Consider the following 27656-nt stretch of genomic DNA (forward strand, 5'->3'; position numbering starts at 1 on the left):
TATCGTGAGCATGTAAAATGAGTGTATTTTGCAGTTGCACTTGAATCATCACTCAAACATCTATATACCAACTGGAACAAAATAAAATCAAAGACGTTTTGAAAAAAAAGTGATAGTATTATTGATTAATATTGATTACACTAGAAATTGTGAATGAATTATCTTTGCCCCTTTTATATTACTTGGTGTCTCCATGTTTTATGAAAGCTTTTGCAAGACCTCTACCAAAAAAAAAAAAATTACTTATTAAATCTTACTACAACTAGGCACAGTCAGCAACAAGTGAAAGGATTGTGCTTACATCTTTGTGACATCAGTGTGCTGTCAAACAGATTCTGGCGGGCCAGTCAGGAGCCAGCAGGCTCTAGAAGGCCTCTTAGGAGTCCACCTGCTGCAGAGAGGTTCAAGCTGGGCTCCACACTCTCCTTCCCATAATATTTTTTCGGTTTTAAGTTCTCTTGAGCTCTTTATATAATTGAACTGACTTCTGTCTCCATGGGATTGTCTGTAGACAAGATATACTTTTTCTTTTCCCCTCCTTTAAACCATTCCATAGGGGAAAACTGAAAGATACACCTTCTGGTATAATGATGGTTAATAATCCTTTCCAGAGGATACTCCAATGCATTCTGCACTGGGGCTTCTCCTAAATTCAGCTGTGTTGTTAAAGCATCTAGAGCATTTGTAGGGAGGAAGCTGACCCTAGCTGCACTAGAATGGAGTGGGAATGTAGCTGGTGCCCACTTGAGACAAGTTCACACAAGAGTGCATGGCAGCCCTGCAGATCACTTGGTCCCCAAAACAATCTAATGGCTCTTTTAGGAGACATCAACAAGGAAGAATGGAGCATTCTGATCAGGAGAAGACAGAAGGGCTATGTGAACACATAAAAGGTCACAAGCACTTGGGAAGATAAACAAATGGCCACAGAGAAACCAGAACATAAACACAGCCAGATGTGTGTGAGCTCTACATCCCAGGCAAATCACCGAAAACTCACACAGCCTCGATAGTTCCTCCCTACACAGGCTCCACAGCATGTTTGTCACTGTACTTGTTCCATCGGCACTTGCTGCAGTGCCCAGGCGGGAATCCTGGGAGCCAGGGACAGAACGCTGAGGCAGTATCACTGAACATTTCCCACTGCCTCCAAATGCTGGAGATGGTGGAGAGGGAGCTGGCACAGGTGAGCCAGCTTTGGTTTTAGTTGTCCTCATGCTCTTAGGCACACAGCACTTTCTAAAGGGTTTAGAATGTAAATCTTATGATCTAAGAGAGCATCATAACCTACGCAGGCAGCATGCGGCCGACCATGAGAGAAAGGCTGTGCCGTAAGAGACAGTCACAGATCTGCTGTGAGCATCTGTTTCTGTTTTATCTTTGGAAACTTTGAAGCTCGAACAAATCAAGGCACACAAGCCATATTTGTACCTGCCCAAGGCCTCAGAAGGAGTGGTTACTAGGAATTACAGTTTTGTACTAAGTCAAGGGACACTCAGTAGGAGTATTGCTGTAATGGAAGTCAGGGACTGAAGTACAGCTGCCAGACTGGCTGCTCAAAACTTTTGGCAGTTACAGACTGTATTTGACAAGCTTTGTACTTTCTTTAAAAGAAGAAAAAAAAAATAGATTTTCAAAATATGCTAATAAATTCCTGCTCATTATTTCAATTATAATAAACTTTTAGATAAAACCTCAGTAAAAATCAGAGAGGGAGAGTGAGCAGCACAAAAGCATGCTTGAGCCCACTTGCCCTGCACAAATGTGTACCAGCTGGAAAACTGTCACACTGAATTTCAATGAAACGGAGGGTACGAGCAGAAAGAATGTATATATACGTGGTCACTACTACAGTTCAGCTGAGAGACAGCAACCAGCTGTTATTCTGCCTCCCTAGACTTACAAATGCATTAATTACTCTGAAAATGGGATTAAAGCTTGTAAATTGTTTAAGGCAGCTTTGAAAAATATTTGCAATGTTGAGTGAATCCACTGCCAGGAAACATCAGCCAGATCCAAATGCACATGGGCTCTTAGAAATTAAAGCCATAAATCATCATCATAATAAGCCTTTGCTTGGAGTGATTTGTTCAGGGTGTATGAGAAGGTAATCTATAATCTTGTACTGAAGTCAAAACAATAAATTTTTTTCGCAGAATTTTTGCACCTTTCTCAGACAGTGCCAGCTGTTTTGAAACAAAATGAAATTTGATTTCTAACTGCACCAGCCACTTTGAAAGCAATGTGAAGTCAACAAGCTTTTGACAGTTCAGCAGATGAGAGATCATCTGGCAGACTAATAGCTGACTATAAGGATTAATTACCCATTGAAAGAGATCTGGATCAGAGAGGAAATTAAGGCAAAAGATCATTTCTGCGCCCCTTCTGAAAGGAAAGGTGACCTCATTTCTGTCATATACATACAGTGGGAGGGGAGCTCATCTTCACAGACCTTCACCCTTTCACAGCAGTGGGAAACTTCTCTGGGTTCTTTCTAGTTGGTGCCTGTGCTTTCAAATCAGAACAGGGTCAAACCTCTCCAGACCCTTAAGGGATCTCTGAAACCATTACATTCACAAAGGTCAAGTTAAAACCCTGTTCTGAACATTTCCAGCTTTGTTGTTTAGCAATCCAAATCTAGAATTTTTATTTTTTTTTATTCTGCTATGAGTAATGCTTAATTTAAGAGTATTTTATTTTGGAGAACGCTTATTGATGATTTTTAGAAATGCACAGCTATGAAGAAAAATTTGTATGTGACAAATACATTTGGCTTAGGTGAGAGCTGGTTAACCACTCATAAGTCTTCTTAATGCATTTCAGATACTTGCTTTGGACTTTTTTTTTCTTTTGCTTTTGCTTCTCTGTGCAGGTATTTCTTTTCCCCCATGCAATGAAAACATTACAGTTATCCTCTCATCTCTGCTCTCACATACAGACAATCCTGGATCATTTTATTTCTCTGTTCAGCAAGAAATCTATTCTGCATCACTTGGATATCTGATCTTCCCGCCTCGTTTTTCAGAACATATATTCCATCATAAATGCATCAGTTCACAAGGGATGGTTTTGGTGGTGGTTCTCACTGGGTCAAGTAGTGATATCTATCGGCAAACTGCTTTCTTGTTTATCGTATCTGAGACAGGCATCCTCTCTTACAGCAAACACTCTCTGTAGTCCTCTCCTAGTGCACTGAGTCCTCTCCTAGTGAACTGAGTCTTCAACAGAAGCACTGAAGGAGTTTGTTTGCCGGCACTTCCACAGCTCAGAGTTCTCATCCAGCCTAGTAATGAGGCTTCCAGCTCTCAGAGGAGTAAGATTTGGAGTACTCTTCTAATACAAGGGGTGGTAACAACCAATCTAATGGATTTAAATGAAACATACTCTCTTGAGGAACAGGATAACAATCGCAGAACTTAGTTCAATGGTAAAGCCTATTTGATAAATAAAATGGAACCACAGCGCAAATTTGGCTGACTCAGTCATCCGTGCCGTTTGTTTGCTGGCCTGTGCCAGCTATCCCAGGCAATGACTGGATGTATTCTGGGGATATCACAGCCCAAAGGCTGTTTCCAGTAGATGGTATGGAAAAGATCATCCTGTTTTGGGAGCAAGACTGTTAATCCACATGGATGTGACTATACAATGCTACTTGTCTTCTGACAAAGCCAGCCTCTGGTCTGTTTTATTTAGCTGTTAGGGGTACCCAGTGACTCAAACAGATCCTCCAGTCCTGCCCAGCTTGGTTCTAGGAAACAGTACAGCTCTGACCAGGCTCTCAGTGCCTCAGTCTTGAAGGCTATGCAGCCCTATTCCTTCTGGATGAAATACACCTGTTTACCATCCTCTCAGACTCTGCTCCTGGTTGCCAGACCCCCACTTGTCGTATCTCAAAGAGGCAGCATGAGAAGTTACATGCAGTGCTAACGAGCAGCTTATTCAAAATAAGTAGCTATTTACTTACACTTTGTCTACCTCTGGAAATACAGAAATGGGAAAGAAAATAATATATTGCCTGGACTAAGTGTAGTACTTCTCTCAACACTGGGTAGAAGCCAGCTACTTATGATACCTTTCTCTTGTCTGAGGACTGGCTTATAGCCTGCCTTCCTACAGATCCTTCCCCTCTCATCTGCTCCTTGGCAAGTGTTTCCAGTTTCATAGGAACTCCCCACAAGGATTCTGCCCTCCCTGACCTGTCAGCCTCCACTGTGCAATGCAGAAACTTTGAACAATTACCACGTATCGCTTTTCAGCTGCCAAAGATTGTCCCTGCACAATTGTCAGGCTTTCCTGGAGTCTATGGGAACACCCACAGCTCAGTCACCTTTCTGCCCCTCTGCAGCAGACTACACAAAGGTACCGAAACAAGCAGAAGGACAATTAATATCCCCAGAAAATACAGACAGATCTCTTCTGTGTTATTCAGGTCCTCTCTCAGACTTCCTGTACTAGCACCATTGGCTACAAAAGGCTGGGACTCTCACATACTCTACACATACTCAGGTAGTAGCAGACAGCCCAGCTGCTCAACGCTAGCCGGTGCGTAGACTGAGCACTCATGCTCTACCTCTGCAGACTGGCTTTCTAATTCTTTTCTCTGAAAGACCTGCTATTTGTTCATTGCAGAGTATTTCTCATCATGTAGCAGAAAACTCTTCTTACTGTCCCAAGCTCTGAAGTAGAATAACGAGGCATTCTTGCTGGAGATTCAAGACTGGGGTTTACTTCTGCCTGTACTTCGTTAGAACTGAGACTCCATCAGTTTGCAGTGCAAATGCCACCCGTATTTGCTAATCAACTTTCCCTCTGGTGATAACTGTATGTTAAATACGTGGCCATATTTAGAAATCTCAGTGGCATTTACATAGTTCCAGTTCACAGCATTTACTGGATGTTGGTTGTGTTTCATGACAGTTTTATTACCCTACCTGTGGAAAACCTTAGCCTCTCAGACACTGAATACAATACAGCTCCTTGTATTCTGTGAGACAGAGCCCTGGTTTTTAGTGGATTAAAAGTAACTGCGGTGGAACCAAGTTTCCAATACAATATCTCTAATGCAGCTTGAAACTTTATTTGGTTCCTATTTTTGGTGCCTAAAATATTGCAGGGATAAAATTTAATTGTTCATTTAAAACTATGTACGGTAGTCAAGTAATTATTAAGGAGAATGCTTGAGATAGAAAAGTCTTTTCTATATGGTTCTGAGCTATCCAGAAAAGAAAAAAAAGGTCTGAAATCCTTGCTTAATTTAAGACACATTGCCTACAGCAAGGCTAGAATTCTACCTAAAGAATGAAAACAAAGTAAGAGACAAAATAAGATGGGAGAGTAGTGTTTTACAAAGGAGTCACGTAGCATGCAATTGCCCAAAGCTGAACTTTGCAGAATCATTGTTTCATGACCAAAACACAAAATAGGAAAAGCATTCACTTTCCCATTGGTTACCACAATTCTGAAATGATGGAAATTTCCATCATTTCATAACCTGCAGTGCTGTGATTTCTCCTTCTGATTAGGAATTGCAGCCAACTGATAATGGAAAGAAATCTGCCAGACCATATGGTGGAAAATTCCAAGGAATATTAGTACATCTAGTCTGAAAAACACCCCAGCAATGCAGAGTTAACAAGAGAATGTTTATTTTGTGAAAGAGTTTTACTTAATACTATTAGCAGCACTAAGAATCCTTTAGAATTGTAGACACTGTGTAGTGTGACAAATAAGTGGGTGGTAGTGCAGGCAATTCAGCATGTTACAGGGCCATTGGTAAACAGCAAGATTATTAAGAAATAATTAACCTGAAGCACAGTTGGGCTAGTGACTGGCTAGCACTACCTCACTAGAATTTACTCAGCTATATTTCCTGATGTTCAACTTGCTATTTCTTCCTTCCATGACCATGTCTGCTGAGTTCCTTTTCCATCATCCAATTTACAGACCATATGTTCCTCTCAGCACAGACACTGGTCCCTACAGTCTAGGGTTCCTGGCTGTTACCTGCCTGGCCTATATATCTTTTGCATGTTTAGGATGGTGGCATATGAACAGCAAGCAACAAATGATAGCAGTAGTGAAGGTCCACAAAAAAGGCTTTCCATCTTCTTTCAGTCTGCGTGTACACCTCCATCATGTCACTGTTCCTTCAACTTGCTCATAATGGACATTGTCATACAGCATTTAGTGAATTTCTTCGGTTATGGCTCACTCAGTCTAATCTCTCCTTGGAAGGCTTCTATCGGTGCTGTTTTCCCCCTTCTTCATATCACAGTCTTGAATACTCCTTGCCACTTCCTTCTTGTACTTTCCATCAAAGTACAGCACTTACTTAGAAATTTCTTGCTCACAAACCTCCAGCTGTGCTAATTCCTCAGAAATGGCCTTCACAACTACAGTACAAAATGTACCTACATTTGCAATCATGCTATATACACAGAATTTACTTACAGATAATTGCATCTTCCTTTTGGGTTTTTGTTCCTGTTTGAATCTGTAAGGTACTTCCATAAGGCACAAACTATCTTATTCTTGACATCTCCTCCTGCTGCCTTCACTCTCCAGCAGCAAATATGGAATTGTGCCTGCAGAACCAATGTTTTTCTCTTGTTCCTTTTAATCTTGGTGGTGGTGCCTGGCCTTTTGAATGTTTCTTCTTTCTGAGTGACAGTACTGAATGTAACGTTCAGCATTTTCCTCCCATGCATTTGAGTGAGTTGAGCTGAATCCAAGTACTACATGTGTGGCTCCTGTTCATATCCTGAAATATCTGCTGTTGTCTCTGGAGCTCTGTCCTGTGCTTTGGTCTCAGTCTATGAAAGGATGATGAATGCCCAAGGTGCAGGTATTAAGTAATTGCCTTCTGCTACAAGGAAACCCCAGAGCAAGACACAGCAGCAGTGCTGCTGATACTTTATACCTGAAATCACCTAAGTGATTAGAGTCTTACAGGCACTCAGGAATCAAGGATGCCATGATTGCTGCAGGAAATGTGGAAGTGAGAGGTGTGGATTCCCCACACCAAATTGATACAGTTTAGTTAGGATCCTAGTTGCTTTCAGGTTTCTCTGAGGTCAGTAGATCCAAGGTGATGTGAACCAGCCCCTACCCATGTCTCTCTCTTTCCACTCACCACTACAGTAACTACACTCCTAAAATTGGCCTCCGAATTACATGCCCAGTTTGGCATGGTGAGGGAGGGTCTGCAGCTTGTATCCAGCAGATTTGAAAAGCATACAACTTGTTTTTAGACAGAGGACCTAAGACTGATTGAACAAACACAACTAAAACAAAAACCTTTCCCTGAGGAGGGGAAGGGGAGAGGGAGGAGCTGATCTCTTCTCCCCAGGATCCAGTGATAGGACACATGGGAATGGTTCAACACTGCACCAGGGGTGGTTTGGACTGGACATTAGGAAGCATTTCTTTAACAAGAGGGTTGTCCAACACTGGAACTGGCTTCCTAGAGGTGTGGTTGATGCCCCTAAGTCTGTCAGTGTCTAAGAGACATTTCGAAAATGCCCTTAATAACATGCTTTAACATGCAGCCTTTTTATTTCTGCAGTACTTGTTGATGGAAAGTTTTAACATAACTTAACTTGTAACGAATTACTATAGGGTAGTTAGTAGGACACACTGTCCTTCAAGACTTTTTTTCTTCAAAAACACATAGCACTGAAATATTTTCTCTCTCTTTTTTTTTTTTGTTCCCACAGAAAAAGAAGTACAAATAAACACAAATTTTATGTACTGCAGAAATGTTAGTTTAAGGGAAAAAAAAAGACATCTATTAATCTGGATAAAGCCTGAAATCCCTGGATAATGAAATCAATTTGTAAAGTGATATTAATGTATCTAGTACTTACCAAAATAAGTCCGGAGATTAACGAGGAAGTGCCTGTCAGGGCAACATAGAACTTGGGGGTTAATGTGTTCAAAAACATACTCACTGAAAAAGAAAAGAGAGGAAACCATGAGTACAAGCGCAGAACATGTTCTCCACATGTCCCTCCTTCCTCCTCCCGACTTTGTTCCAACTTCAGATAATTCATTACCTTAATTCTGATTAAAAAGGCAGTTTAAAGAACATCCTGTTCCATCTGCCTAACATGTGATAAAGCAGAGCATTAGTCTGCCACGTGCAGAGATTTGTTTTCCCAACAGAGTCAATCACAAGGCATTGGAAAACAGTTGCGTACAGGTTTGGGTCTTTCCTATTCCAGTTAGCGCTCCACTGACAGTGAGTTCAGGATTCCCCATGATATATGGAAGATATTTGATTATCTGCCTTTGCTACTCCGTTGCAGTTAGAAATCTTAGGGGTCGATCTAAATGTCCTTCATTTGACATTGTCTCAATGTCCTGTACAATCTTGGGGAAACTATCTGGACAAATTTTTAAAAGCCTTTTACTTCTCATTATGTTGGTCCCTCACTTTTGAAGTAGGAGACAATAGCATTTCCCTAACTCATTCCACTGCATTAAAGTGGTGAACCACTCAGTATGACAAGAGCGAATAAATACACAAAATTCATTAGGAAAAGACCTAACTGGCTTTCTGATAATTAGGGGTGAAAATCATGATAGCTCTCCAGATCTCCTGAAATCTAGTTCTATATTTTGGAAGTTGCTGAATCACCAGGTAGTTGTGCTCATCCCCCCACAGAAAATCCCTCTGCCCTTAAGAGAATAAAATAATCTTTTAATAGGGTTTGTATCACTCTACAGAAGCTACTAGAGAGAACTGAAGCTCTTCCACTAAATTCTATATGTTTAAAGAAAACTCTTAGCTTCTCATCATCTCCATCTTCCACAAATGAAACCACTCTCTATTAAACTACATGGAGGGTTAGAATGTCTTCCGTAAAACAAACCTACTGGTCTCATCCTTAGCCAGTGCCAAAGTATTTCTCATGCATATATACGCATATATGTATATACACACATATATATTTGTATATATACATGCATCCACGACCGAGGAGGGAAATGACAACAGTTAGCAGGTAAATTAAAAAGGCTTGTAGCAGACTACCAAACAGTCATTAAAAAATGGTGGTAGAAAACCTGGATACCTAGATGGGAGGCCTTCAGTTCATTCTGTTCCCTTTAACAATGACACTTACTGAAATTAAATAATATGTAGCCAAAAAATGAAGAGAAGACAACAACAGCAGGATACAAATAATCAAACATATGATTAATTTTCTATGACCAGTAAAACAGGAAATTGTTTTCCAGAAATACATCACTAAAAGAGATTGAAACTCTGTGATTCAGCTGCTTTGTTTGGGTTTTGGCTCCATATTTTTTGTATTTTCTTCTTGAAAAAGCCATAAACTCTTAAAATGGAAGTGTCATTTTCTACTCCACTGTAGTGACATTAAGCACCAAGCTGATATAGTAAAGAACTAGTTTGGTGGGTTTTAATTCTCTTGTACATTTCCTTTCACAAACAAGTTGGATACCAGATTCTCAGTGTAAATCAGCATAACATCCCAAATTTTACTGTGTGCAACACAGCTACACTGATTTATGCTGGCTCTGGCTCAACAGTTGGGATTTTCCCACTTTTTTTTTTCTGTTCCCATTCTTTCTTTCTTTCTTTTTTTAATGTCTAATTTTTGTTTTCTCCAGCCCCAGTACCTGTTAAGAAGGAAGAGGAATGGAGAGACTGAAATAGCTTTGGCTTCTACTAACCACCATGAGCCCTTTAGAAGAAACATTTCTCATTCTGGAATGCAAATGTAAGCCAGAGACATAATCAAACTCTGTCACTGGGGAAATGTCAGATGGCCAGTGAAATTACTTCCTCTGCTTAGGTCAGGATATTCCTGAGAGGGAATATGCTATGATGGGATATAGATGTCCGTATCCCCCATGTAGCAAAGTGCTGCTGCAGTGCCAACAATAACATGAAAAGCAAGGCAGCAGGAGACTTTACAGAGGTGCTTTCTCTTCCATTCCTCTGCCATAGCTTCACAGCTCATGGAATGCTAGAATTTTTTCCTATTAAACTGGAAAAAAATTCCCATTGCCCTGGAGGAAATTTGATTTCCAAAGTTGTGAAGGCACCTAAGCCTCCTGTGTTTTAGAAGATTCTACATGAGGATATCCATTTCTGTTTGCTTTAAATTCCTCTTGCCTGTTTCACTAAGAAATCCTGCAATGAGAACAAAGTTTCTTAAGCAGTGACAAGATACTTATCCTTACTGACTGCCATGAATAAAATTCGCTTTGGGAAATGCATCCCCATTTGGAAGATCTCTCTCAACAAATTAGCTCCATGGAGCTCATCAATGGAGTAGAATGAATGAGACCCTTACGAAATACTGTTAGCTTTCCTCTGTCACCACTCTTTTACAAGCAATGTATACTGATTTATAGACAAACTCTCAGATATGAATAGAGATAGGATTTTATTTCTCTGTCGTTTGCACCAGATATTGCTCTCTTCTTTGCTTGCATGTATACTGGTGTTCCTTTATGCTCTTCACTATAGGCTGCTACCATTCTTCACTTTTACAGCTTAATGACAGGAACTGGCCAGGTGAACAGGTACGACGCTGGATGCTTTTAGATTGTACGGGCCCGACTCCCAGCTAACTGGAAGAGCTCAGTAGATTTGCAACAGCTGCTTATCTGGATTGTATCTCCCTAATCCTTTTGCCATTCTTCTTCCCACTCATTAAATATAAGAATCTTCTGTTCCATTATGAAAACTATCAACTTCTGCCAATTATTAACTACTCTTCCAGTCCCTTTGTTTCCATAAATATTACTAACAAAAGCAAACATTTTCTAATGAGAAACATATCTCCAAAACAGTAAAACTAAGCACTGGAGGATCTGTGGTCAGACTATTTTTATTCTAAAGTCAATGAGAATTCAGTCATTGTTTCAGTGGAAACTACATCAAGGCTCAGTTCTCATAATATTAATTCCCAAAGTAAAAATCAGCCCAGTTTGGGGTTATCTGATATGTTTCATTATCCAAAAAGGAGCATTTCTTTACAGTCAGCATTCTGACACTGAAGAAATCACTATCATACTAAATATCTACATCCTATAGTGGACACAGGTTTCCTTCAGGGTGTTGCCATTAGATAATGCTAAATGTCCATCTGCCAAAATTTGGATAGCAATATTTTTCCTCTCTATTTCTATTTGATGAAATGGCAGGAATGAGGAGTAGAGACTTCTGAGAAATGAGAGCTGAAGATACTGGCAGATGTCTGCAGAATAAAGAAGCCAAGCAGAATCACCAGTGAAAGGTGGTACTCTATGTCTTTTCTCCTGAATTCATAACATGCCAGCGTATACCTAATTATTTCTGCCACAATGGGAAGATGGTGGTTCATCTTGGAGTATCATCTTGTCTGTAACTTGGTAGGACTTAAAAAGGGCCTCTAGTGAGTATTTAGAGAAAGAAAGTTGCCTGAATCACTGTTAAATCCCAATTATTTCCATGGGCTTTTGATGATGAATGATTTATTTTAGGTGTGTTAGTAGAGATGATGAATACAGTGCAGGCTGAGGTTTTTTGTAAAGAAAAACAGCATGACCTATAAATGCTGTCTAAACAAGCCAAGCATGTCTGCTTATGAGATGCTCCTCACCTTACCAATACTCATCACCCTCTTTCTTCCCTTCTCTTTATTTCTTTCATTTCAATGATCCTTGAGTCATCCAGAATAAGGCACTATTTACATTTCCGGAGGTGCCTACCTTACACTGGTAAATCACTCCATCCTATTGTATATCTAGGGAAGGACTACTATTTCATTGTTAACTGTGCATTCTCACAGAGATGAATTTACATTCAATTCAATTCATGGCAGACAAGCTAAAAAAGCAGACAAGTCATATCTAATATTTCCTGTTGAGTCTAATCAAAAGAGGCGACTGAAATGTTCTTGAAAGCTGATGCCATTTCATTCCTGTTATGTATGTTATTCATTGCCAATATGCGTGATTCATTCTGAACATGGGGATAAACAAGAGAGGAAAATCCACATATTTTCAAGTGACAAAATCCTTGAATCATGTAAAATGTATCACCCAAGGTGCTAAAGCACTATGCTGCTTTACAAATTTCTTCAAGGGCTTGAGCCATTCAGATTTCAAGCATGTGAGGAACCACAGTGGGAGGGAAATACTGGGGTTAAACTGCTAAAAGTATCATGGTGCCGCTGTATCAGTTAATTACATTAGAAGATCATTAGGGGTGGAAGCATTGCAAACTACCTGCTATTCCCACATGTGGATCTCCGAAAATGACAGCCCCATTACCTACTTCTGAATGTGAGGCTATGTTGCTTGCACAGTAAGGTGCAAATAAAAATTTAATAGCAATGCTATTAATGAATCATATACAAAAACAGATCAAGCAAAGACAAGATTGTACCATTTATGGCACTACTAAGAGGAAAAATAATTCCCTGGACAGAATGTTGTCTTAAAATACAGATAAACTTAAATATAACTTAGTATAAATAAAAGGATGCACTGCAGACCCTGAATTAAATATCAAACATAAATAATGCACAAATAGTGAAATAAACATGAAGGCGCAGCTCCTTTTGTGCAGTATGTCTGTGCTCCTAAGTGAGACAAGGTTTCTGGGTACAGTAGTAACTTATGCGAATAAAAAGCCAGAAAACACAGAAAAGCTTATAGTCACAGAGCCCTTCGAGTGCATTACTGGTCCTTAAGTCATCATGGCTATAGTATCTGTGTCACTAAGAAATTTCACTACATTTTTTGTCTCCACCCTCCATAATATTTGCTTGGTATGCAGACCAATGCGAATTCTTCTAACACCACTGCCAAGAGCTGAAATCCTTTACACAGGGGACAAGCTAAGAAACCTATCGTTGAAGACCTTTGACACAACAATTCAGCTTCTTTTCACTGCAACCATCCATTCAAGCTGGTGTTCAAACACGGTAGAGAGGAGGTGGCAGTGACTGGCTTACTTCACAGGGGCCTCAGCATGGATTAGTGCAGCCCCCGATTCAAAGCTGTTGCAGCAGTAAATAACTCTTCCACCAAACGGTCAGCAAAGAGGGCAAAATAATGTTCAATAAACTTCTTTTAATGTCTAACATCCCCCTCTGTGAGTATGAAGCACTGCAAACTCTTGGCTTTAATTGAATTATTTATACATAATCTTTTTGAACCCTCAACCCATTCCTCCTAAGAATGTTAACAATACACTTTTGGGAAAACAGGCTGAATTGTGCATTATATACTATGATGGCCTCCAGCTCAATGTAAATGCAAAGACCACCAGATTTAAAGCTAGCATGAAGTATTGTCTCGGAAAAAAAAAAACCACAACCTTTTACCGTTTACCAGGGTTTTCCCTGGGAAGCTACCAAGGTTTTTTTTTAACTTCTTCAGACTTCTTGAAGAAATTACCAGTGGAGAAGTTAAGTACTCAAAAGTTTAAGAATGCTGCAGAGTGAGTTTCATTTTCACTTGTTGCAAATGCTACAGAACTTCTGTCTGCAAGGCCTTTGTGTAGCTCTGTTTTCAAAACCTGAAAAAAAAATTGTCACTCTGAAACAAACACATGGCCATACCGGGTAGAAACAGCCGGTGTCTCTGTGGGGTGCGCAAGGAAATACAGATGCCCACTCACTTTGTTCAACCACCTACTCTTGTCCTAAAGGCATGAGGCTGAATGAGAGCCACATTCAGGCGCCTGGAGCCTACGCTGATGGCCAGTGAAATCATCTGTTGCCCTCAGCAAGCACTGGATCAGAGCCCAGATGAGAGAAAATGATGATATGCCAAAAGCTACCTATTACTTCAGACAAATAATGAACTCTGATTAACTGCATAGTTGTGCATAATCAAAGTTCTGCTCTTACAGATATTTCTAATTAGTGAAATAAAACTTTCTGGACTGAACACCACCACACTCTCTCTTCCATGTTTCCACATCTTAAATGTAGGTTTTCTCTTTCAACAGAATACTGTTACCACAATAAAAAGAGAGTGAGTAGGGATGGTCAATTCTGGAGAGAAGTTGGGTGTCATGGGGGAGGCTTTCAGCCACAAAGAACAGCTCAAAGAGTAGAAAGAGTACAATACCAGTTCCAAGTCAAAAACATTAAAGTTAATTTAAATATAACTTAAATATAAAGAATTTTGAAAGTTGCAGATGACAGCAAATATTCTCTCCTGTGGCCCACTGAGCAAATTACGTCCAGCACAGAAAACTGAAAGAAACATTAGCAAATTCAGTCCATCTTTTCCCAAACAACCCTGCCTGAGGGTTGCTAACATCTTCAATTTAATCATTCTCCTCAACATTTTAACGCACTAAATATCTGAAAATCAAAGTGACACAATGATGAGTGCTGACCTGCTTTTCAACACCACGTCTATATTGATGTTGTTATCAGATCAGTCAAAATTCTGGCTCAGTCCTAGCAGGAATTAGTCTGTGCTGGTTCTGGAGCTTTTGGGACTTACATGAATGTACTGTGTCCCTCAGAGTGCTTGAACCATTCAGCCTGTTAGACATCAAGATTGCTCATCCTCACAGAATAATATACAGGGAAGCATAACTGATAAGAGAAAAGAACTGTTACAGAACTGATGGCAGAAGGACATACACGTGAATCAAGGAAACTAGATCTGGAAGACAAAAAACCACTTAGAAGCTACTTTGACTTAGGAAAGGGAAAAGAAAACCAGATTAGAGATAGACAGGTATTATACACAGATGAGTTAAAAGAAAATTTAAAAATGGAATAGCAATAAAAATTAACATGAGTAGAAAGAAGATGGAGACAAGAACAGGAAACGCGAAAAAGACACACAAGAAATGACACATGCAACTTGAATGTAAATAAAGGCTATTTGTACTTTAGCAAAAGATGGTTTGTAATTCAGAAGTATCTTTTCACTGGGAGAAGTAAGACTGCCAACACTAACAGTTTTGGCCATTTAGGAAGAGATACTGTCAACAAGTTATTCCTTGATATGAAATGTACCCCAAAGCTTTGTGTCACAAACCAAGGCACTTAACACAAGACGCTACTGAAGATTCCCTTTCCCAATTATATTTTCATAGAATGTCCTGGTAAGGTCAGCTGCTACACTTTCCCCCAGGAACAAACAGGCTGGACATATGGACGCAGGATGCACTATACCCACACCAAGAAAAATGTTCTCTCTTGTGAATTTAAGTACTAAAACCAATTTAGGATAGGTAGACTCAAGCACAGTATTTTGCTCTTCCATTTGTCTGAGATCATTCACTCCCCACCTTCTGGATTTGGGGACAGTAAAAGTATGGAGAAAAAAAAAGATCAACTTTCCCTCATGAAAGCAGCTATTATAATGCAAATTTGCTGCCAAACAGTTGCCCCTGCCAAGGGACAGGGACATTTCCTCTTGCTGATATAAGTTAATTACACAACTCCTGCTAATTGCAGAGCATGCTGCATGAACACCAAGATTTGCAAATATATTGGCAGCAAAAATCCCGTTTAAAAACAAACCAAAACAAAACCAAAAAATCCTCACAGCATTTCCATTTGAAGAAACAGAAAATGAAGGAGAAACAATTTCCTGGGACCTTACAGCCCTTAGCTGTCAGGGACTGAACTACTGTGTATTTCTTTATGACCATCACAGTGTCCTGATGCTAAAAGCAGACTCTCGATATTAATAATGCACAAGTGGAAGAGAGGAACTGGGCCAAATAAGAATGAGGCATGAAGGATGAGCAATGACATATTGAGTAGATACATTAATATCTGGATTTTTAGAGATCTGGATGTATAAAATTGAGTTGTTGCTTGGTTTTTAGTCAAATTCTCTTGCAACACTTTCGATCTCGGTTCTTCTAAAAGGTTGCTTGCAAATTGATTTGAAACACTGTCATTATACACATCTCCCCTGCAGATTTTAAAGCCTGAAGAAACATTATGAGTCCTTGTCTTAATTTTTACTTCAGTGTTGCACTTCATGAGGAAGCACGCTCTCAGATTTGTGATGGGAGATTTCCTTCACTGTGCCATACAAGGTGTCTTTGTAGGCAGAACCAGTCCAGATGTTGCAGAAGGCACCTTCACAGTTTGCTTGTGGTTTCCTTTCCTATTCAAACATACATCAGCATGTGTGTGTATCGGCAATTTCCCCAACACAAAAGCAGGGGAAATCCTGAGTGATGCTACACTCAAATGAGGATGCACTCCCTGATGATCTCTCATGTGACTACAGAGTATTACCCTGTGTAGACAGCTTCTACCTTCTTTCAGATACACACTTGTAAGAGAAAGCAGGGGTATACTGAGCTCTTCAGAATACAGCTGTTGCACAGTTTATCAGGTAGATGATTTTAAGACTTTTAAGTCTTCAACAAAAAGCACGCAGCAATGGGGCTCTCCTGAAAATCTACAGTAATGTACTTCATTGTAAAAATGTACCTAAGCACTGCAACAAAATGACCTTATTTTCCACTCTGCACCACAAAGTGTTCGAGTAAATCCATATTTTTAAATTATTCTTAACATCAACTAATCAACTGAACTGATATGGCTTTATCCAGTTTGGACAGGCATTGTTTGTGAAGTCAAACCTACCTGTTACCTTAACTGTCGCTGATTCTGAGGCATTACACAGATTTATGCAGTTTAGCCTTTCAAAGCTGTATTACAACAAAAGCCAATTACTAAACCTCATTATCTGGAGTCATTTAAGACAATTAATGGCTTTTGTTCCAAGTGCCAGATCAGCACAGTCCTCTCAATGGAACAGGGTAAGTTTTGCCCTCTTCTTTCATGCAGCACTCAGGGAGGTAACAGCTCCATTAAATCTTTTTGATTTTGGTTCATTAGCTGTCTAAAGAATACCCTAAACTAAAAGTTTGTCACAGTGATTTATTCCAATGCCACAGATAACAAAGGCTAATCTACTCTAGAGAGACAAATCACGCAAAGAGTTTTCACCACCAACTACTGGCATTCCACAAAAGAGAAAATATCCCATGGGCTCCCATTATCCAGGAACCTCTCTCGGAGGAGCTATTCCCATGCTGAGACAAAAAGAGGCACATGGACAAAGCACCCTGGGCTGCCCTGCAGCCTCCTTTTGTGCCTCCTTTTGTGCCTCCTTTCGTTCCAGGCAGGATTTGATATGGGCACGAAACCTACAGATACGAGCAGTGCTACATCTTCCATCCTTGTTTGTGTGTTGCATTCATAGGCACATAAAGACAAAGCTCATCATGTTTTGTACATCCAAAAAAATTATCTCAGCAATGAAAAAAATTCTGAAAATATGGCTGAAATTTGCATCTTGACTAAAATTTCACCTATTTTTCAGATACAATTTATTTTTTAATTCTGGAGAAATATTCTATTCTGGACATTTCTGTTCTAACCTTGATAGCCTCACTCTATATAGCACATCTATTTTGAGAGTCTCTAAGATGCTGATCTCTTCGCATACAAGAATTGTAAGGTGCTTCTTGGAATAGAGGTGACTGGAAAACATTTTCATAATTAGAGCCAGCAACCTCATGAAAACTCCCTGGAGATCTACATTAGCTAATATCATTATCCTGTCATTGAAAACTCATCTGTGCTTCCTACGTACAAAATCAACAGGGTGTTCATGCCATTTTTCTCCTACGAGAAATTTCTACCTATGATGAATTTGTATATGCAGCAGGGTGTTTTTCCCGTAATTGATGATCTGGGTAATGTGGCACAAAAAGATGGGGAAAATGAATTTTCCATCGAGTGTGATTCATTATTCTTTGTATCTAATAATCAACTTTTCCCTTCAAAGCATTCTTAAAGCTGAGTGACTCACACAGTAATTGTAACAAATGGAAAAGAAGACAAGTCAAGTAGAATTTTTTTACCTCTTTGCCTCCATTTGAGGGTATTTCAAAGAAAGCATAGTAGCAGGTTTGACAAGCACTGTGTAATTTCCATTGTCTACCAGTCTCTCGGGACACCCAAAACTTATTGAAATGGAAAAACCTCTGCAGTGACTCCATAGATAGAACTGCAATCTGCATTCAGGATCTGACTGATGAGGAGACAAACTTTGGGGGAGAATTTTGCATAATAAAGATTTTCAATAGAGCTCCAGAGAAAGAACTTCCAACCAAATGCACAGCAAAAGACGCAGCAGAGGCTGAGGGAGCATCCCTCTCACACGGCCTTACGGAAGCATAGCGTGAAGTCAGACTTTTAAAACACAATCATCTTGTGACCAAGGCGGTCTTCTTGTCCCTATAGGCAGTGAGTCTTTCTCCAGTGCAATTTCCTCCAAATGTCTTGTATGTCCGCTAGACAAAACTGGACTGCCCATAGTTTTAAAGCTTGTTTCATGAGAAGACAAATAAAATGCCACTTAGACTACCTCATTAGCATTAACACTAATGATGTTCTTTGATTTAGCCTTTGACAAAATCCCAGGAAAAAAGGCAGCGCAAGATACCCACTATTTTTCTTACTGAATATTTGACGGTTTTAATTCCGAATATAAGCCATGGCTTACCTGGCTGAAAACAACTGTGAAATAGCATTCTATCCAAGTTAATTTTCCTTTCTTCTGTTTAAAAGTACTGAATCTTCTCAGAAGCAGGTCTTCTCACGAAGGTAGGAGGGACCACAGGAGGCCTGGGGCAGGACTTGCAGGCAGAACTCGATGGGGCTGCGTAAGTGCCGTGCAGAACTGTCACTTGACCTGCCACAGTGGTCAGGCTGCTCAGAAACACCGCACAAATACACTCACCCCAGCACTCCGTGCTACCCACCAGCTACTGTCAGATCTCTTTTCCTCTACAGCCAAACAGCGTGGAGAGAGAAGTGAAAAATGCAAGACTGAATCAGCCAAATTTGGGAAACCTGATAGACGTGAAGCTTGTGTAAGAAATAACACCAGCACAGGACTTACTATAACCTCGGTTCTCACCGCTGTTGTTGACCCAGTCAGATACTGTATTTGCTCTAACTTGAAAATTCAAAGTCTAGGTAAAACATTCAGCTGTGTTTGGAACTCCCATGTTTAGGCCCAGCCTGGAACCTGTGACAGTACATACCCATTTGCCCATCTGAATTCTCCAGGTGGACATCAAGCAGCTGAAGACTGCACCCACACATTTCAGTAAATAACTCTAAAGAAATATTCTGCATGTCACACCATATCAAACTATAGCTAGACTACAGATACCACAGTGCAGAAAGCAGATTAAGAGAGAGAAAAAACAGTATTTATCTTTGTGATTAGTAGGCGATGTCTTGGATTTCACACTGATTTTCGTGCACCAGCTTCTGAGATAAGATGCTGATCTAAAGGGAGAGCATGCCAGAAGTATGGCTGGTCAGCAACACTGCCCTTCCCTTCCACTGCGTCATGCACATGGGGGTCTCAAACCAGACAAGTAATGGCTGAAGAACCTCTTTGCAAGTTCTCCCCCTTGATTCTGACTTGAGCTATGGGAACTCCAAGTTTCTTAAAAATCAGGCCAAGATGGCTCAAATTGAATATCTGCAACTAGAAATTGGTTTTGAAAGTTTGATCAGGCAGGCAGTGAGTCGCTGAGGTAAGACTAACACCAGGAGCTCAACTTTCCGTTCTGCAAGGGTGGGTAAGACCTGAGCACTGAGCAAACCCAGTGACTGTTGTCTATAGTCATATCCGAACATGACCGAATGCTATTTCACCACTGCACCCTGTGACAAGAGAAGGCTGTGCTACAAAAATAGCCCACCAAAATGCTGTGGTTTTCTTGCATCTGCTTGTTCCTCTTCTGTTCATGTTAATATATCTATGACTAGTAACCATGGCTATGCTAAACCTCAGATACTGATGGTTAATTATTATAATAACTGCATTAGGATTTTCTTCTGCTAAAGTCCTTTATGTTGACTTACTCAGACCACCCTCGAAAAAATTGTCTTTGAAGTTAAAACTTGCCATGTTTTCTCTTAATGCAGTAGCAGAAGTTTCTGGATTTTTTTTTTTGGAGGCAAGGGGAATGCCAGCAAAAAGGTTCAACTACCAGGGGACCTCACATCCACTCCCAGGTTTCCCTACACATGTGGTTGGGCGTTAGCTTCCCGTCTGGCCCTTGAGGAAGAGCAATAGGGAAGCGATCTCCAAGCATGTGGCACATGGAGCTGATTCCCTTCTGAACACACGCATCTGAATGAGCAACTGCTTCAGCAGAAAAATCCAGAAGAAAACTTTGAGAATGGCACAATACCAAAATCAATACGGCGATACATTCAAAGCGCGCTCTGGAACAGAAAGCTCAAAGAGGGAACGCAAAATTATTGTGGAGGACTACTTAACTTAATGCTTCTCAAATGCCACTTGGCTCAGAAACAGAGAGATTCAGAACCTGCTAAGTGTGTTTAAGTGCTTGGAATTGTGGCATTTAAATGACCAACAAAACCCTTATTGCTCATTATTCAAAGCACGAAATACCACTGAGAGAAGGGGAGCTGACTTTCTGGCTAGAAGTGCCCATTAGAGAGATGCACTTAGGGATATATAATACCGGAGCAACATGGAATTTGCAATACAGTTTGGCTTCTGTTCCCAACTTCATGGGTGGCTTGCCTGCGAGTCGTTCAGTGCAGGGTTCTGGGGCTTGGGTTCCCTGTCTGAGCTTTGGGAAGAGACCTGAGTAACATTTCGTGTGCAGAAGCAGCGGAGATCTTCGCATTCATTTATAGCTCCCCTGTTGGTTTCTTCACTTCCATGTAACACCTTCCTAAGACACCGGCAAAGTGATTTGTTCTGGCCTTCTCCAAGAGTTGTTTCTGGTTCTATCACCCCCCCAGCCAAAAAGACATTACAGGAAATAGTTGATTATATCCAAAGAAAGGTATTTCATTTAGTGCTTTCCAGTAGGCCTCATCTCAGTCCAGCCTGTCCCAGAACAGCACAGTACGGTGGTCCATGAACCACACACACTTGCCTCCTCTCATTATACAAAGGGGGTTGGAAGATAAAGTAAGGCATGAGAGGGTATGTAAAGGTAATTAGAACAAAGAACTTAGCGCAGCTTCACAGGCTTAAAAATTCCCTACAGCAGAAAAAGTGAAGACTACACATAACCTACTGTGTTGGGTTTGGGTCTCCCTGTATTTGGTTACCACCTCCTTGTTATTTTTTAAAAACAAAAATAGCTCCCCAAAGGAGGTTCCTCTGACCTCCAGCAACATTAGCACTGTTGAGGAATGAGTCCCCTGAAGAGCTCTTTTTCATATTATGCAATTAGTATTTCACATGGTGAAGAGCTGCCACTGAGCAGAAAGACCCCGAGCTTTGAAAACAGGAAACATCGTCAGTCAGGGGAATTAAGGAAAACCATCTGAGGTTGTTAAGCCATTGCTGCCTGAAGGAAACCACATGATGCCCGAATACATGCTACAGCTCGCCAGCAAAGCCAAGCCCGGAGCTGATACTGGCAGCAGAAGCCAAAGGCAGGAGATGCCAATAGGTCTGCGAGCTTGAAATGGTATCAAGAGATATTACCATCTTGTAGCTGTATTAAAAAATGTATTTGGCTGACAGGCAGTGGAGCAAGATTTGTTTATTTCTGCATGAATGCATCAATAAAGAAATATTGCATTAACCCTTTCCCAAAAGCATTCACAATTTTCTCAGTAAAGCATAACACTAAAAAAAAAAAAAAATGTTTTTCAAAACCCAGAATTTTATTTTTCCGACTAACAAATCCTTTGCCCTGAAGATATTTAATTTTTAGATTAAATAAATAAATCCCTTCTTCTTTTACCTGGGAGTTATGAATATGACTTTGTGGGAAAAATGCACCTCTTGAATTGGAAATGTTATAATAGGTTCTTAGGCTTCTCCAAAGTGATGATTTCCTTTGGCTGGGGAGTCAGACTCCTGAGGAAACTACTCCAGGTTCGTTGCTCATGCAGTACACTCGTAATTTGGATAATTAGCTAAATGCCAGAGAGTCATTATCTTTTCCCTAAAGCTGTTTTTTTTTTCTGTAGGAGTTTTCCCAAGTTAATTTAATATTGTCTGTTTTCCCAAGTTAATTCAATACTGCCAAATAGGTAAATCCTTCGGAGACCAGTTAGTCTCAAACTAGAGCTAGAAAACTGTGGGCCAGACGACTTGTAGTGGTTTTTGCTGCAATTTTAAGTATGTTGCTCTTCCTGATTTTCAAAAACAAGAGAACATTTTTAATCCTATGCTTGATTGCTCCGATGAGGCAAAGCAAAAAAGGAAGGCAAGAGGATATTGTTTAGAAAAACAAAGCTCTCTTTGCCCCATCTGCCAGTCCCACTGCTGGCAATGTGGAGAGAAAATGCCGACTGCATCCATGTACATCAAAAGAACTGAAGTGCCACAAAATGCCACAGATGTTTTTCCTATACTGAAGTTTTGAGAAATGCAGGGGAGTACTACAGAGGCAGCAATGCCAGATGAGCAGCACTGAGGCAAAATGACAAGTAAACATGTGGCACAGAAATTCAAGTGAATAATTAAAGCACCCTTCCGAGTTCCAGCGTGCTGCCTGGGTGTTTGACAACAAGCCCCTGAGGAGTGGTTAAGGAGAGGCCTCTCCACTGAAGTGGCCCAGGATCTTCTCAGGGGCTGGAGAACATCCCTGACATGCAGAGCCAAGCTTGCCTTCAGCTGGGCTGCAAAAGGGAAACAGAGTTTTTATCCTGCAGTTTCACACTTATTTCATACGGAATGAAGCAATTTCTGCCAAATACTGACCGATATGATCAAATAAGCAGAAAGAAGAAAGCAAAATCAAGCAATAAAATGAAACAAGCCAGGGATTCTTTGTTCACAGTCATTAACTGCATCACTTTCTTGCTGTGTAAACCACTGTTTCCTTCTCTGGTTTGCTCTGAGCAGATGGAATTTTTTTCACCAGGGTTATACTCCCTTGCTTTGAAATGTTTATCACCAGGAGCACTCCACAGAGCTGAAAAGGAAAGCACAGAGGCTCTACTAGCAGATGGGCTCATTAAGATTTTTTTGCTCCAGGCCAGCATCAGCAGAAATCTAAGTGCTCTCCATACACCAGATTAGCTGAAGTGGTCGCCTGGCTCCGAAGGACTGAATTATTTGTGCCTCCATCTCTTTAGGGTACACCAGCTCACAAGTCCATTTTTACTTTCTTTCATGCTGCAGTACTTTTAAAGCCTCTTCTTTAAAGCCTTCATTTTTGTGAGGTGCATCCCCTTGCTGGCCTCCATTGCAGCTCCTTCCTCTTCAACTTGTAAATTATTCATTCTGGCTGTCATCTAGCTTAATTTAGTTTCAATTTGCAATGTCATTTGAAAAAAGCAGAGTAGATCTCTCCTCCTATCCTATCACATCTGTATGCATTGGGAATGGCCTCAGAGAGGAGAAGGAACCAGAGTGCAAAACTCCTGTTTATGTCTTTTCTGCTAGGAATAGATAAAAACATCCATTTCTGAAGAGTTACCAGAAGTTGCCACTTTTCCATATACAATCTAATCATATGGTAAACAACGACAGCCCAAATTCATAATTAATGTTGATGGGCAAAAACTGTAGTCAAAATTCCCACTGACACAGAACATTTTATCTTTTTTCTCAGTAAATCATTCTGCAAAACTTTGCCTAAAATCAGATTTCTCTCTAGTTCAGCTGAAAAGGCAGGGAAGAAATTCCAAGAAAGTGGTTCATGAACAAATAGATTTGGAGAAGGGTTAATGATCAGGAAAATAGTAACTTATTTTATTTAAAGGAAGAATGAAAAGTTTCTTTAACCTTGAAGGAAAATAACCTTGTTAAAGAAAAGGAAACTGCGTCACTGACACAGCTCTATTGCAAGAATAAAGTCCGCGATTGATTTCTCTACTGCCTGGTGGGGTCAAGGAGCAGGGGCTCGAGGAAGGCTATCCGTCCATGAGGATGATCGGTGTAGGGAGGCCCAGCCTCATGGTGATGGGTTACGGAACCCTGGCCCCCAAACTCCGCAGATGCAGAAATCTGAGCTTACCTTCTGTTAACCTTCACATCTCTCCATATGTTTTAAAAGGCATGTGCCTTATTTTTTGCCTGCTCTTCCTAGATTTTCCAAGTGTGTGTTAAATTGCTACAGGTACTGCCATTCCATTCCCTACCCCATCCTGACAGACTCGGCTCCTCTGGTGCACTAGCAGGGAATCAGAGAGCCACAGCGCTCCTTCTTCCAGAAGAAAGAAGAACTAAGAAAGAGGTTAAAACCAGCTCAGTGCTGAAGGGCTCAAGGTCTAACTCTGCTCCCTTATCATACGCTGCACAGTGCCTTTCATTTGGAGGGGGAAAGTCTGCCAGGGACAGAGGTGCTCTGCGCCAGAGCTGCAGGTATCAGTAGTCACCGCTGCGAGCAAACAAAACGGCACAGCAAGCATCCATGTCATCAATCGCACATGCTGCACCTTATGTAACTTCATTTCTGACTCACGATTCAAAGAGTACAACAGTAGGATTTATTATAACCCACCTTCTAATGCCAGAAAAGAATACCTGCTAGAATATATAATAGAAAAACCCAAATTCACTTCTTGTGGTTTTTTTTTTTTCTTCCTCCAGCTCTTCTTCCCCTTCCCCTGCTCCTGACATTCACATGATGCTCAGCCACAGACTCTCCAGGCAGCTTCCCAACTAACCTATGCTTAAGATGGACTCCCGGGAGCGGATTTCCAGCCCAAGGATTTAGCCTTCCGTCTCCAATTAATGGTACCGACAGCTCAGCAGCTAAGCCTTTCTGCGTAGCACCAAGCACTTACCCACATTATTATTTAAACTGAGGGGTTTTATTAGATTTTGGTTGTTTGATTCAGCTCAAGAACTGCTCCAAAGCTGTTTGCTCCAGTAGTGAAACCTGTCAGCTCTACACCCAGTCATACATGCAAGTTATTGAGTGCAGTTGCTCAGTGGTTTTTAGGCTCATGTCCTTGGGCAGCATTTCCCCCCTCTTTTTCTGAACCACAAAAAATGGGATAATATACTGTCCTCTTTCAAGGTTAAAGGACATTGTCAGTCTAAAATAACATCTTAACAGATGCCTTTTTTTTCTTCCGGTGAACAGAAAAAGATTGTGTTGAGAATGTTGATGTCAAATGAAGAAGATAACTTATCTCACTGATACTATTTTTTTTTTCCCAGTCTGTCTTCTGGATGAATGTTTTCAGCCAAACACTTTCTCTATTTTGGCCCTTCACACAGCAATAAAAGAAAAAATCTTCCAACAAACCTGGCTTCTATTATCCATTTTCACATAGATACTGTTTTCAATTTCTAAGTTATAACATTGTGAAAACCTGAGGCAAATGAGGATCATTTTGATGAGGACTTTATAAAATGCTAATAAACATCATATTTTGTACTTGCATCTTTTGTCTCAATACTCAAGAGTACCTAGCAAATAGAAATTAAGACTTTTCCTAATCCTGCAAAAGTAGCCTAATACTATGTCAGCTTACAAACTGACATGATCATAGCTAAAGGGACTGAGAGGTGTACCCTAAAACTCTGGTTCTCCTTTCTTTGCGTCCATCCTTATGCTCTATTTTTAGATTTCTACTCTGGTCTGAAGCCACTTTCTAAAGTGGAATTAATTGCAGCTGCTAGAGTGTAGCATAATAATGGTGCTTTCTAATTTAAAACTAATAGAAGAATAACTTCTGCGTATCTAATAAAAGGAGCTTTATTAATGAAGTCATATGTGCAGAAACATGTCCCTCGCAAAGAAATCTGGGACTCCAGGGTATGGGCAGAGCACTCCAGCTCTTGTTGGTAGTGGTTTTTGGTCACTTCACAATACAACACGAAATACCAATGACAAAACAGCATGTAGGGTATGTGGCCTACATCTGCAGTACATGGATCATGCATGCCTACCATGAGACAGGACTAAAAACAGGTATAGAAAGAAAGGAATAGAACTCACCAGCTCTTGCCAACCAGAATCTCCCAGTGTTTACTTAATTACTAATTTTGCTCATACTAAGCACATTTATAACCCTTGGCAATTTGCCATCATATTTCCATATTTGGTATGTCATTTTTTCCCAAGTAAAAAGGGCAAATCCAGGAAAAATCTGAACAGATCTCAGTATCTGAATGGACTGAATGACATTTGGTAAAGAATTAGTGATGTGACTGTAATCTCTTCCAAATGACTTTTTCCAATTAAGTTTGGGTCTCTTACTGCATTTTCCTCCATCCTTCCATGAGATTACTAATTCTTCCAGACCTCAACCTCATTTCTGTCTTCAGGCCATCACAACCATGCAAGCTCTGCTACCACAATCATGGAAGATACCAAAACTGGATGCCCAAAAGAAAGCTTCTATAACGCAAAGGAAAAAGGAGCCAGAATAACGGACATGACCTCTGCTTCAGAAAGGGTTGCATGCCTGAAAGCTTATTTGTTTTTTCCAGTTGTAACAATTGGGCTCTGGAGATTATCCCTTCTAACAAATTTATCTAGCACTTCAGTGACCTTTCCATTGTAGATCCCAAACTGTGTTGCTAAACAGGGTGTGCATCAAGTTAACATTTTAGAAGGGGGAACTTAGATACAGAGAAGCACTTGTAAACACTGAGTCAGTGGTTGATCACAGAAGGGAATCACAGGGGAAATCCATCTACCCACCTTGAAGCCAGGGGAAGTTTTCCTACTGACATTAGCAGGACCAGGATTTCACCCTAGCAATCCGATATCTCTCCCATTTCCCTGGTAGGGTTAATAACTCCACAAAAATCTCAGCCAGGTAAAGCAATTTTGCTAATTTTGGCTCCAGAAGGCTGTCATCGTTTTAGCAGTAAGCTATGCAGGGGAATGATTAAGTGCTTGCGGCAGAACGCACAGTTCTTGGGCAATACCTTTTCCCTTGCACATTGGTTATGATTAGGAGTCACATATATCAAACAGAACAAAGCATCATCTGGGCCCTGTTTCCAGGCAATAATGATCTTAGACCGCCCAGAAAGATACACCTGATAGACAAAAACCATCTGTTTCTGAGCCGATTTCATTCTTGTGTACATCTGCTCAATTCATTGCAGTTGGTGTTAATACACTCTGTTTCACAGGGATCTTTTACTAATGAAATAGTTGTTAAAGAATAATAATTTGCTTGATTGACTCCTGTTCTCTGTATTGCTCCTTTCCTGGATATGTCACACTGCAGATGCTGGGAACAAGCCAGTCACTGCAGGGACTTTTCCAAAGAACCTTGAAGATATGAGAGCTCCGTGTTTAAAGAAAGCCCTCTCATGCCGCCATGGGAGGATCATTCTTCTGCTCCCTTTTGGGCACTCTGTTTTTTCCTATACAATTGTTATGCAATTTTTATATAGATTTTTATTACACGACTGACATGTGAACATGAGCGCGTACATGCCTCAGTGGAGGGAATGACAAAGACAAAATGGGACAGCCACAGGTTCCTTCTTTGTTTGAATGTGTTTTGGGGTTGTTTTGCTTTTTTTTTATTTACAGCTTTGATGGACCTTTTCACTTTGCCTTCCATTTTCTTGATCTACCTTCTTGACATTGTCCGGCCTAGTGGGGACAAGGATCTCTTGATGTTGACTGTCCACAGTAATGCTTTAGTGAAAGGAGGGCTGCTTAGCTGCCCTTCTTATCCTCA

General features: G+C 40.5%; 1 protein-coding gene across 2 annotated transcripts in view; it reads right to left on the reverse strand.

Annotated features, from left to right (window-relative positions):
* Nucleotides 1-27656, reverse strand: part of ST7 (suppression of tumorigenicity 7) — a 153112-nt gene that overhangs the window by 63602 nt on the left and 61854 nt on the right. For both annotated transcript variants that reach the window (XM_086747483.1, XM_086747493.1), the window contains exon 2: nt 7866-7948. In XM_086747483.1, coding sequence (XP_086603609.1) covers nt 7866-7948 — 83 coding nt within the window. The remainder of the gene's footprint in view (nt 1-7865; nt 7949-27656) is intronic.

Source organism: Chlamydotis macqueenii, chromosome 1 (genome assembly GCF_036417535.1).
Source record: "Chlamydotis macqueenii isolate bChlMac1 chromosome 1, bChlMac1.mat, whole genome shotgun sequence".
In the NCBI taxonomy this organism is placed as follows: Eukaryota; Metazoa; Chordata; class Aves; order Otidiformes; family Otididae; genus Chlamydotis; species Chlamydotis macqueenii.